This window comes from Dipodomys ordii, unplaced genomic scaffold (assembly GCF_000151885.1).
Source record: "Dipodomys ordii isolate 6190 unplaced genomic scaffold, Dord_2.0 Scaffold58, whole genome shotgun sequence".
NCBI lineage: Eukaryota > Metazoa > Chordata > Mammalia > Rodentia > Heteromyidae > Dipodomys > Dipodomys ordii.
In genome coordinates, this window is record NW_012267274.1 from 6,310,691 (window position 1) to 6,327,112 (window position 16,422).

General features: G+C 42.4%; 1 protein-coding gene across 1 annotated transcript in view; it reads left to right on the forward strand.

Annotated features, from left to right (window-relative positions):
* Cpxm2 (carboxypeptidase X (M14 family), member 2) overlaps positions 1–16,422 on the forward strand; it is a 99,085-nt gene that overhangs the window by 47,623 nt on the left and 35,040 nt on the right. Inside the window, exons 5-6 of the mRNA XM_013021892.1 lie at positions 4,379–4,463; positions 5,320–5,470. Coding sequence (XP_012877346.1) covers positions 4,379–4,463; positions 5,320–5,470 — 236 coding nt within the window. The remainder of the gene's footprint in view (positions 1–4,378; positions 4,464–5,319; positions 5,471–16,422) is intronic.

Genomic DNA, 16,422 nt, shown 5'->3' on the forward strand with positions numbered 1-16,422 from the left:
GTGGGGGATGGGAGATGGGAAGGGATGGGAAGGGGAAACAAAGGAGGAAACAACAATGCTTGATAAGAAATGTACTCATTATCTTGCCCATGTAATTGTAACCCCTCTATACCATATTTTCACAATAAAAAAAAGTAGACTTCTGTATCACTTGGAAGGTCTTATAACCTGTGCCTTACGTCACCATGACCCACACATAGATGTTACAGTTTAATGCTTATGGATGAGTTTAAGCCCCATGTTTCTTCTCCATCTTAGGCCTTCCAACATGCTTAGTGCATTGTAAAATAGGCCTGTAATTTCCAGTCAAGGAAGTCCTATTCATAAGCAATAACCAAAGTCCAGTGATCCTTAGATCAGTGCTGTAATTCCTTTCAGGATGGTTGAAAGAGGAAAGAATCACATTTTATCCCATCTAAATGCATCTGCTGTGTTTGATCCTTCATGATGAACTTGCTTTGCTCCTAGATGAAGAAAGGTGTGTGGATGGAAACATTTTGTAAACTGAAATGCCACTTGTATTATTATTACAAAGCAGAGAAGTAGTTGCTCATTCATGGAAAGAAAATAATGTATATAAGAACTTACAAGAGCACAGCTTTCATTTTCCTTCCCCTGTGATCCTGAGCGCTAGAGATGAAGGATACTTGATGTCCATGTGACCTCATCTCATCTTGCAGTGGCAGCCATTGCTGCTTTGTCTTCAGACCACATCAGATTTTCCAGGAAGCGCAGTGAAAGGTGTGGAGGGCCTTGGGAACCAGGCTTCCCTGATTCTATTCACTCTCCTCCATTACCCTCTTTACAGTGACAGTAATCTCTGATTCCTAATCCACAAATCTCCTCAAGCTTCTGAGGGGAATTTGACTGTGCCATCCAACTGGTCCAACTGGCCATTTGCATTTGAGTATCTGTCCTGTAATAGGTGCTGATTGCTTTCCATGATCCAGCAGGCGGTTTAACAACTCCATGCCCTTGTCTCACTCTTCCTTTCCTATGTCCAAGTGTGTCAGCCTACACTAGAGATGGTCTCCCCTATGACAAAGGATCTCATTGATGCTACAAGACATAGCTGAACTTACAGGTTCATGTGTTGAAGACTGGGTCCCCTGCTGGTAGTATTATTTTGGGCGACAGTGGGAACTTTAGGAGGCCGAGGATGTAAGCAGCCTGGGGAATTATGTGCTGTCCCAGGTCCTTCTCTGTTCCTCATTATCTTCTTTCTCTTGTCTGTTTCTTCCTTCTCTTGTTCGGCCATGATGTTCTGACCAATGGCAGAAACCAAAGTTTTAGACCTAAGGCCCAAACTCCAGAAAGAACACATCTGGTTTGACCATTTGACTACCACCTAATAAAGAGACACAGTGAAGGGCAGCAAATGGTGATTTATTACATAGCATAGGCAGCCATGGGAAGGCAGCACTTCAGCCCATCCTCAGCTATCTTTGGGATACAGATATGAGCGCTATCAGTTTAAACAGGCAAAGAATTAAGGGCATAGATCCAAAGGTGTGCGTAGTTTTAAGAAGCCCCAGTTCAGGTTTGTTCAGAGACGATCAGAGGTGATCTAACAGTCCTTTGTCTCAGGATTCATCAGGCAGTGCCTAGTTACAATAAGTCATTGACACCTAGCAGGTGATCCATTCTCCTGTTGGTTTCTTTCTGCCTTCTGATAGTTGTAAAGTGACTGCAGGGGAGAATGGTTTATGTCAAGGGATACAGATACAAATGGAGGCAGGGATGGCTAGCTGCTTTTACTTAATTTGTGTGCTCATGAAGGGAGTCTGTGCTTTTCAGCTAAAACAATTTCTAAGTACCTGATATACTGGTAGAGATTCTTATTATTTTTCAGAAGGTTACATAGCTTGTCAGGTTCTTCTAGTGTCAGCATCTAACAAAGCGGGATTAGAGCTAAGAAGGTTAGAACTTGATCTTTTGCTCAGATTACGACTATACACTTACTAAATGCCAAAGCAGCAGTTTTAAAATGTGTTTGTGATCTTACTCAGTGGTGAAGATTTTCTTTTCATCACAGGAATGGCATGTTTATCACTGTGATACCTTTCAGTATGCAGCTAGAAATCATAGCCAGGATAATAAGGCAGGAAAAAAAAAGAAAAAAAATGATTGGAAATAAAGAAACAGAGTGGTCATTGTTCTCAAATCACATCAGTGAAAAGATGCAAAAGGAATCCACAAGCCATTAGAATTCAGTAACAAACTAGCCAAGAGGTGACAGGATACTACTCCACTAGCAAAGCAAGTCTCTGGCTTTGGGGGAACAAATTCGATCCCAGGAGACTATTTGGAGGCAACTACCATAGTCCTAGCCGATTGTAGCAAGAGAGGTGGAGAGACTTAGATGTACTTTGGAAAGATTGGGACTAATTGACAGAACTTGGTGATGGACTGAATCAGGGAGGGTGCGGATGATGCCAGGATTTGGACCTGCTTGAGTTGATGTTGCTGCCTTTTCTGAGGTAGGAACTCAGCTAACCTACCATGTGGGGGTGCCTGGGAGCAGAACTGAGTCAGTTGGTTTGGGGATATGTCACTGAGATAGGTAGAAAGGTAGGATGCCATTCTGAAGTTCAGAAGAAAGCTCAGAGACATAAAATCAACTAGTTACTATCCAAACAAAAGTGGTAGGGTAGTTCCTATATGTTTTTCATATTAAATTTCTTCTGACTGAGGGTGCCCCTACCCCGTCTTGATAAGATGCCCTTCTGCCATCTGTCTTGCCAGATCACTGGCATCATCAGCTGGGAAATTGGTGGCAGAGCCGTCGTTCCTCCATTGCCATGTGGGAACAGGTTGTTGCTGGGCTGGGGTGGGAGGTGCTTTTCCAAGCACGGCATGAGCTGTGGTTAAGGGGCTTTTCCTCTGCCTTGGTCTCATTCTGCAGTCCTAGCTCAAGTGCCAAACTCTCATAGGGGGACATGTTGTTGATGGATTGTGGCTTCCAGCAGGTATTCCAACAAAGCAGGGTGGTAGGAAAAGATGTGAGATGAGGCTGTTGCCAAGCACCTGAGAAGTGTCTTTGTGACAGTGAAGATGAGGGAGAAGAAATTGAACCAGCTGCTCCTAAATAAATTCACTAGGCTGCCTGACTCAGACTAGAAGCTCAGACCCTTCTCCCAGTTGCTCTGGGATCCGCAGTCAAGCGGACTTCACAGTAGAGGAAAGGATTATAAAAATGTTAGTGGGCAGTATTTTCTAAAAGACTAAAAGATTAGTATTTAGTGCTAGTATTTGAAACATTGAGATGGGGTGCCACAGGGGAAGGTTTTTCTATGTTGCTTACTAATTAATACTATTAAAATACTAAATCAGAGAGGAAAAAATGTGTTTTCTACATGGAAGATTTTTGTTTGTTGTTTTCTGTTGTTTTTGTCAAAACCATCAGATTGTCCTCTACTTTGGGAAGCCAGATGATACCTGCTTTATTCCCAGTGATTCCTTTTTCTTCTTTGTTGCTGATACCAATTTTTAAGCTTAGAGCCTTGAGCTCATTCCACTGATAGTCTACCACTTGAGCCACACATCCAGTCCATCTTTTTGTTAATTATTTTGGAATTGGAGGCTTACAGACTTTTCTCCCTGGCTAACCTTGAACTTAGAGCCTTCAGATTTCAGCTTTCTGAGTAGGTGAGCTGTGATTACAGGCAAGGAAACAGGAATGCCTGGATCTCCAGTGATTGCTATGCAGTAGAATGTGGCCCGAGGACTCTGGGTTTGGGTCCAGCCATCACTTGATTCTTCCTGGGTTAGGAACTGTCTGCCTGGTATGATAGCTAAAGAAAACCCCCAGGTCTTATAGAAACTCAGCAGTTATTTTTGTTTTATATTTGCATCTGGTTTGTTGCTTTCCCAAGTCAGTCTCCCAAATGAAATTTCTAGACCAATTTTCAGCCTTTACTGATACTATTTTTCCATGCAGGATTCCATTAAGTTTCCACTGTGTGTGATATAACTGTTCATTCAAACAAATATGTAAGTGTTTTGTATATCTTTATGTGTGTAATCAACATTGAATACTTACTCAGGGTTGGGAATTGTCCTAAATGGTTAGAAGATATTAAACCAGGCAATGCTCAAATTAATTCTAACTTTTTAATGTTACTATAAAGGTGATGTACAGAGGGGTGACAGTTACATAAGTCAGGTTCAAATTAATTCTTTAAGATGGGAAATTTCCTGATTTCCATTTTATGGATGGGTAGACAGTGGTATAAGCAGGTCAGTTACCTGACACAGGGTAAGTGTCATGGAACAGGTACTGGACAGAACATGTCTGCTCTCCTGCTTCTACACCTTGGTGTAGGAGAAGCGAGCATTTGAAAGTCTGAATTCTTGGTGCTGTTTTACTTTCCTCTAGGAGTGACTGGGTGACATCCTATAAAGTCATGGTGAGCAATGACAGCCATTCCTGGGTCACTGTTAAGAATGGATCTGGAGACATGGTGAGTCTCTTCTTCCTTCTAACCAGGCCCTTGGCTGTATGGGGTTTGTACAGAGAGACAATTATGCGCTGTCCCCTGGAAGTTTGCCAATTCTGTGACAACTCAAATCAACTATCATAGTCTGATAAACAGTGTTCCCCTATCTACATGCCCCCCCCAGACCTGGTGCCAAGTGACCCACATCTGGGTTGAGGTCAAATTCAGCCATTAATCAAAGCGCTTGTCACTAACCCAGGCCACAAGTTGGTACACAGGGCAGCTGTTCAGCCAGGACTTTCCTGGCTTCTTCTAATCTTTAATGCCACGATTAGCTCCCATCTACAAGTCCTGGCCCTGTTACTCTTGTGTTGATTCCCAAGTGCATTTTCCCAGCATGGTCTCAGCATCTTTCATACTCTGCAGCTCCCCCTCCTACTTTCTGCTCATTCTTATCCCTCTCCTTGCAGCAGAGGGAAGCCCCCTGATCTTCAGCCTTTGGGCCCCTTTACTGGCCTTCTTCAACCAGCACTGCCCCTTTCTTTAGAACCCACTTGTTCCTACAGAACAAAATAGTTGTCCTTCAGTGCCAGAGGTCTCTTCCCCCAAACTCTGCCTGGTACTCTTCTTCTGAATCACCACGGCCCTGTGATATCCCTTTGCCCAGAAGCTGATAACCTCCCAAACAGTAAATTAGTGCTCCCCCAGTCCCTCTAATTGGGGATCTCTAGGGAAAGATCCAGACCCAATTCATTTCCCTTTCCCCTCAATGCCTAGCATAGATCAGATATTCTAAAATAGGAATGGGGAATTCTTGACTCTCTGACCCTTAGGTAATCAAGATCTAAAAGATTCTTCTTTTTCCCTTGAGCATAAATAGATATTTGAAGGCAACAGCGAGAAGGAGATCCCGGTGCTCAATGAGCTACCCGTCCCCATGGTGGCCCGCTACATCCGCATAAATCCCCAGTCTTGGTTTGATAACGGGAGCATCTGTCTGAGGATGGAAATCCTTGGCTGCCCCTTGCCAGGTGAGTTTGTCCCCCTGCACTTCTGGAAGGGTCGAAAGCTAATGTGAGACAGGTGTCTAGGCAAAAAGAGCCAAAGTAACTAAGCGATTATCCTCTCGTGTTAAGAGGAGGTACGTGTCTACTGTAGCTTATTTCATAAACATTGTTGGGACAGAAAGAAAATAGATAAAAATTGTCTCACTATCCCACACAGATACACAGAACATCAGGGATACTGAGGCCTCTTGCCAAGTGTGGTTTTCCTCATTGTGATTTTAAGATAATGTATATTTCAAGGTTGAAAATTCATCCAACACTTTTACAAGAAGCAAGCAAAAGCATTATATAAAGTTTTGAGAGGCTATGTCTTAGTGGCAGAGCATTTGCAAGCACATGAAAGGCCCTAGGTTTAATTCTTAGCCACACACACGCGCACGCGTGTGTGCATGCGCGCGCACACGCACACACACACAATACTTTGGGGGCACATTTCTTTGTTTTTGGCAGGTTCCATTATATGAGTAGTGGAGGTAAGGCTAGAGATGGTAGAAGTTTATTTTTAATTACTTTTATTTTTATTTAAATTACTTTTATCTTTGTTTTCTTTAAGTATTTATACAAAGGTGTTTTAATTCAACAATTAAGTTTATGAGTGCAAGGCATCTTTCCATGTCGCCCTTCCATTGTTCTCCTCCATCTCTCCCAACCCCACCCACCCCTACAGGTTATGTGGTTCTGTTTTCTCATATGTGAATTGGCTATAATGACTGTATTTACCGGCCTTTCCTCTCTCCATTCGTCTGGCCTCCTCCTCGTGACCTCACCCCCCAAAACATGTTTAGTTTGTTGATATTCATTTTGCTAAACTACTTGTAGATTGTTCAGAGGAGTTACACATTGAAACCCTCCCCTGAGTGTATCATACTTTAGCCAGTATGTTTAAATGTGTAAAAATATATGCATATGGGGCTGGGAAGGTAGCTCAGTGGTAGAGTGCTTGACTTGCATGCATGAGGCCCTGGGCTCAATTCTTCAGCACCACATAAGCAGAAAAAGGTGGAAGTGGTAATGTGGCTCAAGTGGTAGAGCGCTAGCTTTGAGCTGAAGAGCTGAGGGACAGTGCCCAGGTCCAGAATTCAGGCCCCTTTACTGACAAAAAAATATACACATATGACACTATGTTTTCAGGTATATTTATAATTTACATCTAACTTCCACATATGAGAGAAAACACATGTCATTTATCTCTCTGAGACTGACTGACTTAACATATTATAGGTTCATCCATTTCTCTGTAAGTGACATAATATATTTTTTGATAGATGAGTAAAATTCATACACACACATAGTATTTTCTCCATCCATTTGCTCATCATAAGGCATCTGGGCTATTTGCATAACTTGGTTGTGGTGAATAGTACAGCAATGAACATGGATGTGCAACCGTCTTTACTGTATTCTGACTTGTAATATTCTGATAAATGCCCAAGAGTGGTATCACCGGATCACAGAATATATAATTATATAAATATATAAACTATGCAAACATATAACTATGTTTAGCTTTTTGAGGAATTTCCAAACTGCCTTCCAAAATGGTTACATTAGCTTACATTCCCAACCAAGGTGTGATAGGCTTCCTTTGTCAGAAGATCATGACCAAAATGGCAAGGTCTCTGTTTATTGCTTGCCTTGGCTACCGGTGCTCAGGGCAAATGCTCATTCTTTTACGTTACCTTTCCCTGGCCATGTTTCTACATGATATTCTCTGTAACCTTGGGGGGTGGCAGGAAGGCAGTGAGAATTCACATGTGTCATCCGGGCCTTTCCTAGTTAGTGTCTGCTCTTCCAGGCTGGTCTGGTTTGGCCTTCCAGAGGTTGCTGACTTGTTTCCTGTGGGGCCTGTAGGGAGAACCTGGGAGAACAGTGGGCTCTCTAACCTTGACAGTCAAGCTGTAGAAGACTTTCTGTTTCCACACTTCATCATAATCAGACATCTCTGGGAAGGCAGCCAGCCTGGAGACCCCTTGGCCTCCTGCCTCCCCTCACTGGAATGAGCAGGAGCTGGCTCCTTCCTTCTACTTCCAGTCATGCCCTGAAGAGCCGGAGTTTGATTCACAGGCAGAGTTTGTCTCGCCTGGATTTCTCCTCCAGGAAGCCTTCTTCTTCTTTTTTTTTTAATTACTTTGTTGTTGTTTTAGAGGTAAAATACACTGGGGTTAGCTTTACATACAACAGGTGTGAAGTACATTCCTTTCACATAGTGTCATCTGTTCCCTCATTCCCTCCCATTCTTTCCCTCTCCTCTCCACCCATAGTTCACTTTCATCAATGACCAGTGCAGCCAGTGTTCTCCACTGCTGTACTTTTTCTCCATTTTTCCTCCAATTCTGTGTCTTCACCCCCCAGATGTGCATGTGAATACACAATATACAAGGTAAAGAATACAGTCATCAAAAAAGAAAAATAATGAATTAAGACAAAAGTCCTTTGTTCCCATATCTTTAGAATTCATTTCAGAATATATATTATTTTATATGCATATGAAGAGGTGCTTGGGTATTGCACCATTGTGATTCTCTCCTAAGACTATCCTCTTTTGGTCTCACTGTATGTGAATATCTAGAATTCTGTATAATTTGTCATATCCCAGTGCATTTTAACTCTAACATCTGCATATCAGAGAGAACATGCGCCATCTGTCTCTCTGATTTTGACTTACCTCACTTAACATGATTTGTTCTAGTTCTATCCATTTCCCAGCAGCTGACATTATTTTATTCTTTCTAATGGCTGTGTAAAATTACATTGTATGTAGGTACCATAGTTTTTGGATCCATTCTCTATTGTGGAGCAACTGGGTTGTTTTTATATCTTAGCCATTGTGAATAGTGCAGTGATGAACATGGATGTGCAGGTGTCCTTATCATATCCTGGCTTGTGATACTCAGGGTAGATGCCCAGCAGTGGTATGGCTGGGTTGTAGGGAAGGTCTGTATTTAGTTTTTTTAATTATATATATATATATATATATATATATATATATATATATATATGGGGCCTGAATGCTGGGTCTGGGCACTGTCCTTCAGCTCTTCAGCTCAGGGCTAGTACTCTACCACTTGAGCCACAGCACCACTTCCAGCTTATTCTGCTTATGTGGTGCTGAGGAATTGAACCCCAGGCCTCACGCATGCAAGGCAAGTGCTCTATCACGGAGCTACCTTCCCAACCCCATGTATTTAGTTTTTTGAGGAAGCTCCAGACTGCTTTCCAGAGTGGTTATACTAGTTTACATTCCCACCAGCAGTGTGTTAGGGTTCCTTTTCCCCCACATCCCTACCAGCATTTGTTATTAGATTTCAAGACATTGGCCAGTCTAACTAGGGTAAGATGGTATCTCAGGGTTGTTTTGATTTGCATTTCCTTTATGACCATGGATGGTGAGTATTTCCTTGCCATTCTTATCTCTTCTTCTGAGAAGTCTCTCCTTAGCTCCCTTGCCCATTTTGTAATTGGTGTATTAAATTTTGGGGTGGGGGATAGTTTCTTGAGCTCCTTGTGTATACTAAATATTAGGCCTTTGTCTGATGTATTGCTTCTTTTCTGGTGTACACCTGGGACTATGTTCAGGCAGTTCCAGATTGTACATGTAAGTTCTAATGTCTCTCCTATTCTCTTGCTGTAGTTTCAGAGTTTTGGGTCTGATGTTGAGGTCTTGATCCACTTTAAGTTGATGTTGGTGCATGGTGATTAGCTTGTCTTAGTGAATCCATCTGGGCTCGAGTTTTTCTTGTGTTGGGAGACTTCTGATTACTTCCTCTATCTAGTTGTGTTATTCGTTTGTTTAGCTGGCTTATATTTTCTTGGTTCAGTTTAGGCAGTTCATATGTTTCTGAAAATTCATACATTTCTGCTCGGTTTTCCTTCTTTAGTGAGTATAATTTGAAAGTAGTCTTTTTAACCATTTGGATTTCTTGGATGTTTGTTGTAATGTTTCTGGCAGCATCTATGGTCTTATTGATTTGAATTTCCTCTTCTGTTTTTCATTAATCTTGCATGTAGTCTGTCAATTTTATTAGTTTTTTTTCAAAAAACAAGCTTTTTGTTTTATTGATTATATGTATAGTTTTTTAGTTTCTGTGTCATTATTTTCTGTCCCAATCTTTGCTATATCTCTGTCCAGTAGTTTTGATTTTTTCTTGTTTTTCTAGCAGCTTTAATAGCATCATGAGGTTGTTTACTTGAGCTATTTGTTTTCTTCATATGTACACTTAGGGCTATGAATTTTCCCCTTAGCACTGTTTTTACTGTATCCCAGAGGTTCCATTGTGATATGTTTTCATTTTCATTGAATTGAAGAACTTTCTAATTTCTTCCTTAATTTCTTCTATGACCTACGTGTTATTTAGTATGTGTTATTCAGTACCCATGTATTTGAGTGATTTCTGCAGTATGTTTTGTTGTTGAAGAATAGTTTGAATCTGCTGTAGTTGAATAGGATGCTACGGATTATGCCAATCCTCTTGTATTTGCTTAAGTTCTTTTTTGTTGTTGTTTGTCATGGGGCTTGAACTCTGGGGCTGGGAGCTATCCCTGAGCTCTTCAGCTCAAGATGAGCACTCTACCACTTGAACCACAGCACCACTTCTTGTTTTCTGGTGGTTAATTGGAGCTAAGGGTCTCACGGACTTTCCTGCCCTGGCTGGCTTTGAATGGCAATCCTCAGATCTCAGACTCCTGAGTAGCTAGGATTATAGGTGTAAGCCACCGACACCTGGCTTTGCTTAAGTTCTTTGTGTGAACTATGATATGATCATTTTGGAGAATGTTCCATGGGCTGATTAGAAGAATGTGATTGGGTATTTGTTGGATGGAAAACTCCTGTAGATGTCTGGTAAGTCCATTTGAAGTCATTTAGTTCAGAGCATTCTTTGCTTATCTTTCGTTTGGTTGACCGGTCCTTTGGTGAGAGTCAGGAATGAAAATCGCCCACTATTATTGTGTTTGGGTCTATCTTGTTCTTTAAGTCTGAAAGTATTTAATTATTTAGGTGTGCCATTGTTTGGTGCAAAGATGTTGACCACTATGATTTCCTCTTCATGGATCATTCCCTTTATTAATATGCAATGAGCTTCCTTGTTGCTGCATACAGATTTTAATGAAAAGTCTATCTTATCAGATATCAATATAAGCCTTCTTATTCTTGCCCTTGTCTGGGGTGAGCTGAGTCTGGGCTACCTGTGGCTCCCCGTGTCTCATCACCACCAGGGCCGAGCACTGCCCCCCGCTCTGCTGACACTTCTGTACTTGCTCTAGGCATTTAATTGCTTTAGCTTGTGTGCACAGCACAGTTAGCATAATTTTGCTGTTTTCTCTCAACCTTGTAATATCGGCAAGCCTGCTTTGCCAACCATTGAGTGTTAGAACATATGTATTAGCAACAAAGTCAGACCTTCACCCCAAACAGGCTTTTTCTTCTAGGTTTTTTTGTGCTTCCTAGATTATAAGACATTTTCCATGGCACTAAAACTACTGGAGACTTGCTTGCCTTGTGGGTGCTTCTTATCCCAAGTCCAAGGACAAAACCCTTGTGCTTTTAATCTGCCTTGGACACTTGGACGTTGTGTCCGATATTTGAACTATAAACTGCCCCACAATGAGCATCCTTGTTTCTCTGCCATTGATGTGTCTGTGTCCCCACAATTAATGGCCTGGTGGTGAAAAATAGTGCAAAGGCTGATGTAGCGAGGCCATTAAAATACTGCCTGATTGAAATTTGAGCCAGCTTTGTCTGTTCCAGCTGGAGCTGCAGCCCCATCCTGTCCACTGTACTGGGGGGTCCACGGGTTTATGGGGTCTCAATGGCCTTCACAGGTACAAAGTCACAAGAGTATTCAGGGAGGGAGTTATGGGCTCTGGCCCTCTTTACACTAGCCTGGGAGTCTTCCTAGAACAGCCGAATCTGCTTGCTTTATAGGGAGAGGTCATGTTTCTTTCTGCCAGCAAGAATTCATCTGTTGTTGGTAAAGGGCAAAGGGCAGCCTGTAAGAGTCCCATGAAATAAATATTTCCCTGTAAAGTTATTCTTGGTGTGTGTTTGAAGATAGGTCCTGGGGGCAGTTGGATCACTCATGAAGAGAGTTACATTGTGGAACCTGGGTAACTTTCAAGTATGGACTCTGTATGGTTCTGAACCCACTTCACCTATCCCCAGGATTTTTCTTCCAGAAGTTACTTAGCAGTCGGTCAGAGGATTGGTTACCACAGAGTCCCCAAATGAGGCAGCAGGGTCTCAATGAAGTCAGCCACCTAAACATAAGGTAACCTTGTAGTCTAAAAGCAGCCCCGGCCCACTCTTCCTGAAATTCTCCTTTGTGAAGAATTCATGTAGCTTTGTTTCTGCATCTCTTTGTTCTGTTCTTTCCATCATCATCCCATGAACTCTCTCGTGGGGGCAGACTTCGAGGGTGCTGTTGCTTTTTAAGACTTCATGAATATGTTTCCAGAAATCTTGGAGCTGCAAAGTGGTCTATTAATAGGATCTTTAAAGCTTAAAAGAAAAAGGGAGTTGTAGTTGAATGGGTGCAGAGTTGCTAGTTTGCAAAACGATAAAGCCCTGGAGATGGATGGATGTGGGTAGCAGCATACTATGAATGTGCTGCATGCTACTTCCTACACTTAAGAGGTAGTTCAGATGATAAATATTATTTTACCACAGCTAAGAAGAAGATATTAAATTCAGTTCAATATTATTAATATTTTTTTTCAGTACTAGTGCTAGGGCTTAAACTTGGGGCCTGGGTGCTTTGCCTTAGTTTGCTCAAGGTTGCTGCTCTACCACTTGAGCCATAGCTCCACTTCCAACTTTTTGCTGGTTAAGATGAGAGTGTCATGGTCTTTCCTGCCTAGGCTGGCTTCAAACCTCGATCCTCAGATCTCAGCTTCATGACTAGCTAGGATTTATATGTACAAGTCCAGCTTATTAATATTCATTTCAAGAGCAAAAGAAATTCCCTTCCCGAAACTGAATGATTGTGTCTAGTTTGGACTGAAGATATGCACTTAGACTTGGAGATGAAGAGTTCATGTTAAGACAAATACCGGCTGACTTCTAGATCACAGTCTTGGTGGATTTTAGGTATTTCCCCATGCTCCACTACACACTGCCAGGGTTTTAAAAGGACCTGGTGAGCTTTGCACCACTTCCTCGTGGGGCTCATGGGGTAACGGGTAGTGCTCCGAGTCCCAGGTACTGCGTAACCTTTAGTACTGGAGGATAGAGGTTGGCACCACCACTAGCTGCCCAGTGGCTTCTGTTGGTGATGCGGAATTTAGACCCTCTGCGGGGAGCTCAGCACTTAGGTGTCCTGGGTTTTCGGATTCGACTCGGAACCCCATGGTGAGCTATATGGAGGGCTTTCAGGTATGGAGGAGTGTCTACAGGGAGAGTTCCCAAGTCATCCCTCTGGGCTCACCAGGGTCAGTTGGAATTCTGTTTGTCCTTCTTCCAATCTGGACTTCCTCCCAGCCCATGCTGCTTTGCGAGTCACTGGCAAATTATTTTAATGGTGAAACTACTTCTGTCTGGCTGAGCTGTGATAATATTTCAGCCAACCTTCTTCTTCCATTAATATGTATAAAGTGGGAAGTTTTGGCTGCTGCTCTGTGGGAGCATCATAGGTGCAAAGACTTTTACGTCAATCTGTTCGCTTTGCTACTGTTCTCTTTTCTTTACCTTTTGACCACTAGTCTCTTGTGCTAAGGAGCTGGTCACTAATTTGGGCTTCTGAGAAGTTCTGAATTAGAGGGTGACATGAAGTGGCCCATGGTCTCCCCTCATTTCAGGCTCAACCTTTTTTTTTTTTTTTGATGAGCACTGACGAGCTCATGGGAATTCTGTGCACAGATCCAGCCCCTGTATCCTCACTGGTTGCCAAGGGTTTAAAGAAGAGATGACTTCCTTTGGGGGAAAGAAAGAGTGTGAGATTTGGCTTAGCTCAGGCCTGGATTCAAATGCTCCTTGGCAACTGGAAGTAACCCCCCCCGCTCTCTTTTCTTCCTCCATACAGTCGAGGTCAGACCTTTCCTGTGAAGTTGTGACAAACTCCTTCAACTCCTCAGGCCACCGTTTTGTCAAACAATCAAATAAAGCTAGAGAAGCCCTCATTACCACCTTGTAGAAACTCCAGACTCTCGCTAGGATGTCCGGTACTTCCTGGTCTGCCTGGCTGCTTCTACCTTTGCTTCTCCTCCTTCCTCACAGCTTTGCTGGTGATCACCTTGGACCATTGCTGCCTGGTACTCTGGATTCTAAACAGAAGTCTCACTGAGGCTGATTGCATGGGGGACTGGTCTGAGGAGGGCAGTCATCACCATTTGTCTTCCAGACGTTCCTTGTTATCCCTGCAAGGGGACTCTACTGATTGCACTTTCCTCCTCAGACTGGCTCATAGCACATTGCTTAGAATATCTTTTTACTACCCATCTCAGCCTACTGTTTCTGTTTCCTGTCTCTGTCTTTCTAATCTTTTGGGCTTTTGGATTGGGTCTGGTAGGTGTAGGTGTGTAGTAAGAGGGTTGCCTGTATTTTATTTTATTATTTTTTTTTCTGAGAACCTTGTGGCTCAATTTCACCATTTTTTTCTGGTGATTTTTTTTATCGTGATTAAGTGATTACATAATTTCCCAAATTTCACAGTATTGTGGGATAGTGATGCTCATTTAAAGTCACAAACTCATTCTAACTTTCCTGGAGCAAATTATCTATCACGGTCTATAACATATAATGGTGTACACATATACACCATACATGTGATCAGCAGCATGGGGTTATTTAGTAGTGGTTCAACCAGATGAGTGGAAGTTCTTTGCTTCTTAAGTCCTGTTAATTTTGTCGTATCACCTAACATTTTGGATTTAACATCCACTTATCAGGGAGACCATGTACCGTTTGTCTCTTTGCTCTTGGCTTACCTTGCTCAACATGATTTCTTCTAGCTCCATCCATTTCCCTGTAAATGCCATTATTTTGTCATTTCTAATGACTGTATAATATTCTATTGTGTATAGATACCACAATTTTTGGATCCATTCATCTGTGGTGGGGCATCTGGGTTGTTTCCATATCCTAGCTATTGTGAACAGTGCTGCAATAAACATGGAGGTGCATGTGTCCTTGTATATTGGTTCCTGTTGTTCAGGGTAGATGCCTAGAAGTAGTATGACTGGGTCATAAGGGAGGTCAATATTTAGCTTTCTGACTTTCCAAAGTGGTTGTATAAGTGTACATTCCCACCAGCAGTGTAATAGGGTTCCTCTTTCTCTGCATCCCCTCCAGCATTTGTCGTTGGCTGACTTGTGGATGTGGGACATTTGATTGGGGTAAAGTGGTATCTCAGGGTTGTCTTTATTTGCATTTCCTTCACAACCAGGGATGGTGAACATTTCCTCATGTGTTTCGTTGCCATTTTTATTTCTTCATCTGAGAAGTCCCTCTTTAGTTCCCTTGCCCATTTAGTAATTGGTTTGTTAGTTTGGAAGGGATTAGTTTCTTGAGTTCCCTGTATATACTGGATATTAACCCCTTGTCTGATACATTGCTGATAAATATTTTTTTCCCAATTAGTTGGTTTGTCTTTCTAGCTTGGTTGCAATAGCTTTAGCTGTCAGAAGCTTTTTATTTTAAGGTAGTCCCATTTGTCGAGTCTCTCTCCAACTTGTTGTGACCCTGGGACTCGGTTCAGGAAGTTCCTTCCTGTGCCTATTACTGTATTTTATTTTTAAACAAAGACATGAACTACCTTCTTTCTTTCTTACCCCAGCTAGCTGGCAACTTGCTTTGCAATACCATGAATCCCCGCATAAGGGCTCTGGTGCTCCCCGGGGATGCAGATGGACTGCTCTTACTTTTATTTATAGTTTTAATTTTATTACTTTATTTTTTGTTCCAATCCTGGGGCTTGAACTGGGCCCTGTCTCTGAGCTTTTTTGCTCAAGGCTAGATCTCTAACCACATGAGCCACAGCTCCACTTCTGGCTTTTGGGTAGTTAATTGGACATTCCTGCCTAGGCTGGCTTTGAATCATGATTCTCACATCTTAGCCTCCCGAATAGCTAGGATTATAAGCGTGAGCCATGAGTGTCCAGTTCATTTGTATTTTTATCTTCACAGCTTTCCCATTTCTGATGCACAGACATAGTGAAGAGTGGGTGTAACCACTCATAGGGGGCTCCTATGGGTTTTTGGTCAGGCAATTTCACTTTTCCTCTCTCTCCTTCTTACACTGTCCTTGGTTGGTTTAAACATTTTTGTCTGGTGACAGATCCCTACTTTTAGTCACCATATTCCATGGGTGGGGGTGGGCGAGTTTCCCATTGCATCCCCATGAACTCTGCCCTGGTTTGGCTTTCTGGCTTGTGTTTGTGTGACTGAACCTCTCCAGCAGTAGAAATCTGGGGCTTCCCTCTCAGGCTTCCCCCATATGGATGAAGGGGCAGGTCCCATGGCAGTCATGGAGTTCCTTCCTGACTCATGTCAAACTCTGGGCCTGGGTTTAGCTACTTCAGCAAGAAGCCCACCTCCGCTTGTAGAAGCAGCTCAGCCTAGAAAGATGAAGGTCCTTTCTCAGTATAATTTGGTATAAAGCTAGCTGTGATTGTACAAGGCTGAATAACGTTTCCCAAAATTCATATCTGACAAAAAAACTTTGGGTATGACCTTCTTTTGAAATAGGGTACTTGCAGATATAGTCAGAGGCTGGCTTTGTGGTAGGCAAAGAAGCTCTGTTCTGGAATGCACCTCTCAAATCTGCCTCTGACCTCCGAGAACACTCAAGGTCAAGGTTTATTTTTTAATGGAGGCAAAATTCATATATCAGTTAACTGTTTTAAAGTGTATAGATCAATGTGAGTGTTGAATAGTGACTACCAGAGTCTAGGAAGGATATTCATTGGGGTTAGGATGGACAGGC